Source organism: Cyrtonyx montezumae, unplaced genomic scaffold, assembly GCF_038088225.1.
Source record: "Cyrtonyx montezumae isolate F1298 unplaced genomic scaffold, pur_monq_1.0 scaffold_273, whole genome shotgun sequence".
In the NCBI taxonomy this organism is placed as follows: domain Eukaryota; kingdom Metazoa; phylum Chordata; class Aves; order Galliformes; family Odontophoridae; genus Cyrtonyx; species Cyrtonyx montezumae.
In genome coordinates, this window is record NW_027072018.1 from 1 (window position 1) to 10,522 (window position 10,522).

Below are 10,522 nucleotides of genomic sequence, written 5' to 3' on the forward strand. Positions count from 1 at the left end.
ACAACCCTAAGGGTAGACCTGGCAGCCCACCGATCACACCACCACCCAATGGAACCCTATCGGTAGACCTGGCAGCCTATCACCACCCAATGCAACCCTAGGGGTAGACCTGGCAGTCCACAACCACCCAATGCAACCCTATGGGTAGACCTGGCAGTCCACCACCCCCAATGCAACACTATGGGTAGACCTGGCAGTCCATCACCACCACTACCCAATGCAACCCTAAGGGTAGACCTGGCAGCCCACCACCACCCAATACAACCCTCCGGGTAGACCTGGCAGCCCACCGATCACCACCACCACCACCACCACCACCACCACCCAATGCAACCCTATGGGTAAACCCGGCAGTCCACCACCACCCAATGCAACCCTAAAGGTAGACCTGGAAGCTCACAACCCCCCAATGCAACCCTATGGGTAAAGGCAGTCCACCACCACCCAATGCAACCCTATGGGTAGACCTGGCAGCCCACCACCCCCCAATACAACCCTATGGGTAAACCTGGCAGACCACCACTCCTCAATACAACCCTATGGGTAGACCTGGCAGCCCACCACCCCCCAATACAACCCTATGAGTAGACCTGGCAGCCCACCACCCCCCAATACAACCTATGGGTAGACCTGGCCACCCAACCCCCTCCACCCCCCAACCCCCCCCCCCCCCAATTTAAACTCCAAATCCGTCCCCAGCGCGCCCACCTTGATGCCGACCGACCCCCCCCTTGGCCTTGATGACCTGGGGGAAGGGACGGCCGTCGTCCGCCTTCTGGTACAGGGTCTCGTGGAAGAGGATGACCCCCCGATGCACGGATCCACGCGGCTGTCGGCGGTGAACAGCAGCTGCCGGTACCAGCGCCGGTTCTCCTCCGTGTTCTCCACTCCCACCGAGCTCAGGTGCTTGCCGATGCTGCCTGCACACCAGTAAGGACCAGTAAGGACCAGTAAGGACCAGTAAGGACCAGTATGGACCAGTATGGACCAGTAAGGACCAGTAAGGGACCAGTTTGGGGCGGGCCGGGATCACCGTGGTACTGGGGGGGGCTGCCCCGAGTGCTACGGAGCTCCCATTGCCAGCTATGGGCTCTCTGATGGGTTACAGTGGCCCTAAATGCCGTCCCAGTATGAAACAGTGCCTCCCAGTACAAACCAGTAACCCATACTGCTGTCTTACTCCAGTTCCAGTATGGCCCAGTAGCTCCAGTATGGCCCAGTATGGCCCAGTAGCTCCCAGTATGGCCCAGTAGCTCCCACTGACAGCTATGGGCTCTCAGATGCATTAAAGGGGCTCTGAATGTCGTCCCAGTATGAACCAGCGCCTCCCAGTACAAACCAGTACGGCCCAGTATGACCCAGTTCTCCTCCAGTGCCCTCCCAGTCCAAACCAGTTCATCCCATCCCCTCCCATCCCCTCCCAGTCCCCCCCAGTCCCTCCCAGTCCCCCCCCAGTCCCCCCAGTCCCTCCCAATCCCCCCCAGTCCCTCCCAGTCCCCCCCCAGTCCGCAACCCGTGGACTCATCGGCGGCCAGGATGCCCTTTCCGGGCGCCACGATGCGCTTGGCGATGTCGGACAGCTCCTGCTTCTGCTCGGGGGTGAGTGCCGGGTACTGGTGCGGCATGGCGGCGCTACTGGGAGCACTGGGAGCGCTGGGAGCGCTGGGAGCACTGCAATAGGGGGACGCTATGGGGCGCTGCTATAGGGGGACGCTATGGGGCGCTGTCATAATGGGACGCTATGGGGCGCTGTCATAATGGGACGCTATGGGGCGCTGTCATAGGGGGACGCTATGGGGCGCTGTCATAATGGGACGCTATGGGGCGCTGCCATAGGGGGACGCTATGGGGCGCTGCCATAGGGCGACGCTATGGGGCGCTGTCATAGGGCGACGCTATGGGGCGCTGTCATAATGGGACGCTATGGGGCCGCTGCCCATAGGGCGACGCTATGGGGCGCTGCCATAGGAGGACGCTATGGGGCGCTGCCATAGGGCGACGCTATGGGGCGCTGTCATAGGGGGACGCTATGGGGCGCTGCCATAGGGGGACGCTATGGGGCACTGCCATAGGGGAACGCTATGGGGCACGGCCATAGGGGAACGCTATGGGGCACGGCCATAGAGGGGAACGCTATGGGGCACGGCCATAGGGGAACGCTATGGGGCGCTTGTATGGGAACTGCTGAATCACGGCCTGAACCACTGATTGGTCACCTGAGGTGAGCACCGAGTCAGCCATGGGGGCACAGGTGAAGGTGATATACCTGTGTGGGTGGAAGGGGTGGAGCCTGGTTCCTCCTCTCTCAACCCCATTTAAGGGCTGACCACCACCAGGAAGGATCTCTTCTTGGAGATCCCTCCCACGTGGAGTCCCCTGCGAGCCTTGTCATCATAAAGGTGAGCCATCTTCTCTTTTGTATTATCTGTATAACTGTTTATATAGATCTTCTTAAAATATACCATCCTCTATACTATTCCTTGGTGGAGTATCATCATTAGGAGTTATTTACCTTACATTTGGCGAGCCAGGCAGCTCTAACTAAATCCATAATGTCCTTTATTTGGAGTATGTTGAAATGGGCCAAGGGGGAGAACGTTACCCCCCTAGAACAGACAATCCTTGGTCTAATTCCAGGATTCATGGGGTCACCCTACTATGGGTTGGCGTCCGTTATTGAGAAATGGGGACCCATGCGGGTTCCAGGGACTGCTTCTCCCTCCCCATCTTATTTGACCGACTACTTCTAGGATTAGATAAAGACATACTTGTTACCAAGGAGCGGCGGTTAGCTGCCTCCGCAGTAGCCTGGCCATTAGTAATGGCCATACTCAAGTTAGATGTTGCAAATGTTAATATGGAGACTGAAAATCAGTTATTATGAGACCGTATTGAGGAACTGGAACAACAGCTGGGTACATGAACAACCAAAAAGCCTGGCCTAAATGTCCCCACGAGACAAATACGGAATATATTGGTAGAAGACACCCCAAAATCAGAGGAAGAAGACTCTGATAGGACAGGGGAAAAGATCTCTAAGGCAGATCTCGAAACTCCATCTATGATGGACCCATTCGAGATTCGGCCTATTATAACTCAAAAAACAAAAAAGGTACAGGATAGAGCAGCAGGGGTGCCTCCTGACCAATGGCCCCCTGCAGAAACCTGCCTCCATGTGACCGCTCGTCCGTATACAGCTAATGAGTTGATGGACCTAGTACAAGCGGTTCCATCAGAAACCAAGGGAAAGCATACCATCATGGCTCCTAAGGTTATGGGATGCAGGAGCTGAAAGTGTTTTAGTGAATGGAGCAGAAATGTCAAAATTAGCATCTATAACGATAAACCCGGCCTTAAGACAAAGATGATATGCAGCTGTCCATTATAATGAGGAAAACCATTCTATTATAGATTGGTTGATGGCTGCATGCCGCTTAACATGGCCCAACAAAACCGATATCCCTCTTAATACTGGTTTGTGGTCCTCTATGGAGGACCTCCAGACCTATATCAGAGAACTAGGTATGAGGGAGGCTCTGTATGCAGACACTTTTGAAAGCCCCGATACGGAAAAATTTACAGCGGGCATGAGAGATCTGATCCTACAGCAGGCCCCCTCCCACCTATATGGGATGTTGGTTTCCATATTAAATCCGTTGGTGGCATCAGAAGCCATCGTACAGCAGGCAGCCCAGTTAGTGGCAGACTTAGGGGAGATGGAGCGCGTAAGAACCAGGCGTAATGTTCGTATAGTGGAAGACGCTGAGGCCTTCCCTATTAGAACTAAAAAGCCTGCTCCACGGATGCCCCGATCAGGCCCCGTACGGGTATCCCGGAGGACTATGTTTAATGATCTCACACGGGCTGGGGTTGCATTTACCAAAATTGATGGGCAACCCAACCATGTTTTGTTACAGCTGTGGAAACAGCTTAGAAATGATCAGAAATTTCAGAGTGCTCCCAGAAAATCGGGAGTACAAATTATAGATAAAACACCACCAACAACCTGGAATCTGGCTGATTTATAATACCAAACAGAAGGAAAAAACATCCGCAGGTGTCACGGGCTACAGTGCCTGAGCCACCTGTGGCAAAAGATTTAGATCTGGCAAAATTCATGGATTAACGGAAAACTCTGGTCCCCATAGGGCCTCCAGATGTGAGCGGAGGCCCTATGTAGAACTAACACTATTCTGGTCCAGGACAAATGTGCAGAAGGTGATGGCTCTAGTGGATACTGGCGCAGAAACATCGATTATATATGGAGACCCAACGAAATTTAAGGGTAATAGAGTGATGATTGGTGGGTTTGGGGGACAGACTATTCCAGTCACCCAGACGTGGTTGAAATTGGGGGTTGGGCGTCTCCCGGCCCGGGAGTATAAGGTGTCGATTGCCCCAATTCCAGAATATATCCTGGGCATAGACATTCTATGGGGTCTGGCTCTCCAGACAACTGTGGGAGAGTTCAGACTACGGCAGAGGTACATTAGTATCCGGGCAATACGGACAATATTGAGGGGCCATGCGAAACATGAGCCCATTTGTTTGCCAAAACCACGCCGGATTACTAATGTAAGACAGTACAGACTCCCGGGTGGGCAAGAAGAAATATCAAAGACAGTGCAGGAATTAGAGAAAGTAGGTATTATAAGGCCTGCACACAGCCCATATAATTCCCCCATATGGCCAGTACGGAAGTCGGATGGAACATGGAGAATGGCGGTGGATTATAGGGAACTGAATAAGGTCACGCCTCCCATCCATGCGGCCGTACCCAATATTGCCTCCTTAATGAACACTCTTAGTAGGGAAATTAAAACCTACCATTGTGTCCTGGATTTAGCGAATGCGTTTTTTAGCATACCTATTGCTAAAGAATCACAAGATCAATTTGCATTTACGTGGGGAGGCAGGCAGTGGACCTTTCAGGTCTTGCCACAGGGGTACGTGCACTCACCAACATACTGTCATAATTTGGTGGCACGTGACCTGGCTGATTGGAGGAAACCAAACAGTGTGAACCTATACCACTATATTGATGACCTCCTGTTAACATCCGACTCACTGGAAGCAGTAGGGGAGGCAGCAGATTCATTAACTGCCTACCTAAGTGAAAGAGGATGGGCTATCAATCCTCAAAAAGTGCAAGGTCCAGGACTGTCCGTAAAATTTCTAGGGGTAGTCTGGTCAGGAAAGACCAAAGTATTACCTGATGCCGTCATAGATAAGGTTCAGGCATTTCCAGTCCCTACAACACCAAAGCAGCTGCAGGAATTCCTGGGTATATTGGGATATTGGCGTTCCTTTATACCTCATTTGGCGCAGCTGCTGAGACCTTTATATAGACTTACCAAAAAGGGCCAATTCTGGGACTGGGGGAGAACAGAACAGGATGCTTTCCAACAGGCGAAACAGGCGGTTAAACAAGCCCAGGCACTGGGTATATTTGATCCTACCCTTCCAGCTGAGCTAGATGTTCACGTAACTCAAGATGGCTTTGGCTGGGGCCTGTGGCAACGTCAGAGTTCTGTTCGGACCCCCATTGGATTTTGGTCTCAGGTGTGGCATGGAGCAGAGGAAAGATATAGTATGATTGAAAAACAGTTATTGGCTGCCTATTCTGCATTACAAGCGGTAGAGCCAATAACCCAAACGGCCGAAGTTATAGTCAAGACTACATTGCCAATCCAGGGGTGGGTAAGAGATCTGACCCACCTTCCTAAGACGGGGGTGGCCCAGGCGCAGACGGTGGCACGATGGGTTGCCTATCTCAGTCAGAGGAGTAGTCTGTCTTCCTCACCGTTGAAAGAAGAGCTTCAGAAGATTCTTGGCTCAGTAACGTATCATAGTGATGCACCAAAACAAACTTCGGTTGCTCCACCGCAGAAGAGTCCCGTCCAGGAAGGAAAATATCCTATTCCTGAAGATGCCTGGTACACGGATGGGTCCAGCAAGGGCAACCCAAGTAAGTGGAGAGCAGTAGCGTACCATCCTGCCACAGACACAATCTGGTTCGAAGAGGGGGATGGTCAAAGCAGCCAGTGGGCAGAGCTGCGGGCGGTGTGGATGGTTATAACCAAAGAACCTGGTGATGGTATCCTGAATATCTGCACAGATAGTTGGGCTGTGTATCGGGGGCTCACTCTTTGGATCGCACAGTGGGCCACCCAGGATTGGACTATCCACTCCCGACCGATCTGGGGCAAAGATATGTGGTTAGACATATGGAATGCAGTCAAACACAGAACTGTGTGTGTCTACCATGTTTCTGGTCATCAACCCCTACAGTCACCAGGAAATGATGTAGCCGACACACTGGCCCGAGTTAAATGGGTTGAGAACTCGCCATCTGAGAATATCGCTTACTGGCTACATCAAAAGCTGCGGCATGCTGGGCAGAAGACCATGTGGGCAGCCGCTAAAGCGTGGGGACTGCCCATACAACTATCGGACATCGCTCAAGCATGCCGAGACTGTGACGCCTGCTCTAAGATAAGACCGAGGTCGTTGCCTGAAACTACAGCCCATCTTGCTAGAGGACACAATCCTCTACAGAGGTGGCAGGTTGATTATATTGGGCCCCTCCCTCGGTCTGAGGGGGCGAGATATGCCCTAACCTGTGTCGACACCGCGAGTGGGCTAATGTAGGCCTATCCAGTACCAAAAGCCAACCAGGCATACACTATAAAGGCACTCACAAGGTTGATGGCTGCCTACGGGACACCGCAAGTCATCGAGAGCGACCAAGGAAGTCATTTCACGGGTGCAATGATACAACGCTGGGCAGAAGAAAATAATATTGAGTGGCGATTCCACCTGCCATATAATCCAACGGGGGCAGGCCTTATCGAACGTTACAGTGGTATTCTCAAGGCTGCCCTGAAGACAGACTCTCAGTCCCTGCAGGGGTGGACAAAGAGACTCCATGAGACGCTGCGGGACCTGAATGAAAGACCTAGAGATGGCAGACCCAGTGCCTTGAAAATGTTACAGACAACATAGGCCTCCCCACTTAGGATCCAAATTACGGGCACCGATAATGAAGTGAAACCTCAGATTGGTAATGAGAACAACCTTCTGCTCTCTGCCCCTGAGGACCTAAAACCAGGTACCAATAGAATAAAATGGCCCTGGAAGGTGCAGGTAGGACCACGATGGTGCGGCCTACTTGCACCTTGGGGGAGATTATTGGAGGTGGGGGGTTCGGTAGCCCTCCAATAATTGGTACATGCCCTACTGAAATAATGGTTAACACTCCAGCCTTTATTGCTAAGGGGACCCCTATCATGTCTCTGTGGCAGATCAGGACACCCCCTTTGGTGCCTGATATAGTCGTACAGCCACAGACATCGGGTCAAAGAGTTTGGTACAGGCGGCCAGGGCATGCCCCTGTACAAGCTGAAGTGTTAACCCAAGACAGGAATATGGCCTGTATCTTGCCCTGGAGAGCGGATCTTCCCCTCTTAGTACCTCTAAAACACTTACATTACTCCCCATAAGTCTAAGAGTCGCCAGAAGGAACCAAACAATGCTACAGTGTTCCAGAGTTGCAGCATCTGGTGATGGTCTAACCGGGACTGATGACACAAGATGGACCTGCACTGTGTGATTGCATGCTTCCAGTAGATACCACCGAGCACTGGCCCAAAGAAGAGTTCGACTGATATGCCAATCATCACCCATCTCGGATTACATCAACATGCGACGGGCAATTATGTAAGCGTCGCGATGTATTGGGTCTCTGTATCAAGGAGAGCTCACCTTATGGTTACTTGATCAGTGGTTCATGTCGTGAAGGGGTGGAGTGTATGGGAACTGCTGAATCACGGCCTGGACCACTGATTGGTCACCTGAGGTGAGCACCGAGTCAGCCATGGGGCAACAGGTGAAGGTGATATACCTGTGTGAGTGGAAGGGGTGGAGCCTGGCTCCACCTCTCCCAAACCCCATTTAAGGGCTGACCACCACCAGGGAAGGGTCTCTTCTTGGAGATCCCTCCTACGTGGAGTCCCCTGGGAGCCTTGTCATTCTGAAGGTGAGCCATCTTCTCTTTTGTATTATTTGTATCCCATCTATGTAGAACTACTCAAAATATACTATCATTAATGCTATTTTGTTGTGAAGTACCATCCTTGGGTGTCATTTACCCCACAGCTTCACAGCACTGCTGATAATTGTAACTATAGGTATTTTTAGAGTAAGCTGTCCTTGGTAATCTATTCCGTTTAGCTAGCAGGTGTTGCCTTTGGGCTCTGTGTTATGCACTGGCCACGCTGATACTGTGCTCAAAGGAAACTACACTGTTTGTACCTTGAGAAGAGTAGAAGCAGGAGATGTCTGTGGCGAGTGGGAGAGGAAAAGTACACTTTGAACAGGGGACGCCCTGCCAGCACTGCCTTTCACATCCGCAGCCGAAGCATTCCTGTTTGGGTTTTTTAGGATTAGGGTGATATCCAGAGTTACCTCCCTCAGGATGGTTTCTCTCTGCTGTTCATTGTTGGGAACTGCTTAAAGTTGTCTTTCTCTGAGGCTCTCAGCCAATGATTGTGTGCTATTCTCTGTACGCCCCTGTCTTAAACACTATAAGAGTAAGGCTGTCCGGGTAATAAACTGAAGCCTGATCATTCATGTATTGAGTCCTGTCGTGCTCCCCGCCCGAGAGCAATCCACTCGGACCCTGATATCCGCAGTAAGCACTCACTTCACTAAGTTCTCGTTGCGCATGGCTCTGTGGAGTTACTTACGTGAAAATGGAGAAGATATGAAGGAATGGCATCAAAAACCCACTCCTGCAGTGAGAGCATGGGTGAGAGAAATATAGCTCAGACCCACGACCAGTGAAGTTGTTCCTGTCACTACAGGTAACCAATAGAGGGGCCCTGCCCTCAGCCAGAGGAGGGAGAGGGATAATAGAGTGTATTGGACTGTGTGGATTCGGTGGCCTGGCACATCAGAACCACAAAAATATGAGGCACTGGTGGATACTGGTGCACAGTGCACTCTGATGCCCTCGAGTTATAAAGGGACAGAATTGATTCCTATTTCTGGAGTGACTGGGGGTTCTCAGGAACTGTCTGTGTTGGAGGCAGAAATAAGCCTCACCGGTAAAACCTGGCAGAAGCATCCCATAGTGACCGGACAGGGGGCTCCATGCATACTCGGTATTGACTATCTCAGAAGGGGACATTTCAAGGATCCCAAGGGGTACCGATGGGCTTTTGGAATAGCTGCTGTAGATGCAGACAACATTCAGCAGCTGTCTGTTTTACCTGGCCTGTCAGAAGATCCGTCTGTTGTGGGGGTACTGAAAGTGAAAGAGCAGCAGGTACCTATCGCTACAAAAACAGTGCACAGACGGCAGTACCGCACCAACAGGGATTCCTTGCTCCCCATTCATAACTTGACCCGTCAGCTAGAGAGCCAGGGAGTGATCAGCAAGACTCACTGTTTAACAGCCCCATATGGCCGGTGCGTAAAGCCAGTGGAGAATGGAGGCTGACGGTAGATTACCGTGGCCTGAATGAAGTCACACCCCCACTGAGTGCTGCTGTGCCAGATATGTTGGAGCTGCAGTATGAACTGGAGTCAAAAGCAGCCAAGTGGTATGCCACCACTGACATTGCCAATGCATTCTTTTCTATTCCTTTGGCCACAGAGTGCAGACCACAGTTTGCCTTCACCTGGAGGAGCGTCCAATACACCTGGAAACGTTTGCCCCAGGGGAGGAAGCACAGCCCAACCATCTGCCATGGGCTGATTCAAACCACACTGGAACAGGGTGGGGCACCTGAGCACCTCCAGTACATCGATGACATTGTTGTGTGGGGTGATACAGCAGAGGAAGTTTTTAAAAAAGGAGAGCGAATAATCCAAATTCTTCTGGGTGCTGGTTTTGCTCTTAAACGGAACAAAGTGAAGGGACCTGCCCAAGAAATTCAGTTCCTAGGAGTAAAATGGCAAGATGGACGTCGTCACATTCCAGGAGATGTGATTGACAAAATCACCAGTATGTCACCACCCACTAGCAAGAAAGAGACACAGTCTTTTCTGGGTGTAGTAGGTTTTTGGAGGATGCACATCCCAAACTACAGCCTCATAGTAAGCCCCCTCTATCAAGTGACTCGGAAAAAGAATAATTTTGATTGGGGGTCCTGAGCAGCAGCAGGCCTTTGAGCAAATTAAGCAGGAGATAGCCAGTGCTGTGGCCCTGGGGCCAGTGCGGACGGGACAGGATGTGAAAAACATCCTCTACACCGCTGCTGGAGAGAAAGGTCCCACTTGGAGTCTGTGGCAAAGAGCCTCTGGGGAGACCCGAGGCCGACCCCTTGGATTTTGGAGCAGAGCGTACAGGGGTTCAGAGGAGTGCTACACTCCAACTGAAAAGGAGATTTTGGCCGCGTACGAGGGGGTTCGGGCTGCCTCTGAAGTAATTGGTACTGAGACACAGCTCCTCCTGGCACCTCGACTGCCAGTGCTGAATTGGATGTTCAAAGGAAAGGTTCCCCCCACCCATCATGCT

At 51.8% G+C, this 10,522-nt stretch overlaps 1 protein-coding gene across 1 annotated transcript; it reads right to left on the reverse strand.

Annotated features, from left to right (window-relative positions):
- Nucleotides 1-708: 708 nt before the first annotated feature.
- LOC136051204 (fructose-bisphosphate aldolase A-like) lies at nt 709-1,650 on the reverse strand (the record flags this gene model as incomplete). The annotated part of the gene is given in 3 exon segments (XM_065740535.1): nt 709-804; nt 807-920; nt 1,514-1,650. Coding segments are annotated over 3 exon segments (322 nt in total), but the record flags the coding sequence as incomplete, so codon positions are not given.
- Between the last annotated feature and the right edge of the window lie 8,872 nt (nt 1,651-10,522).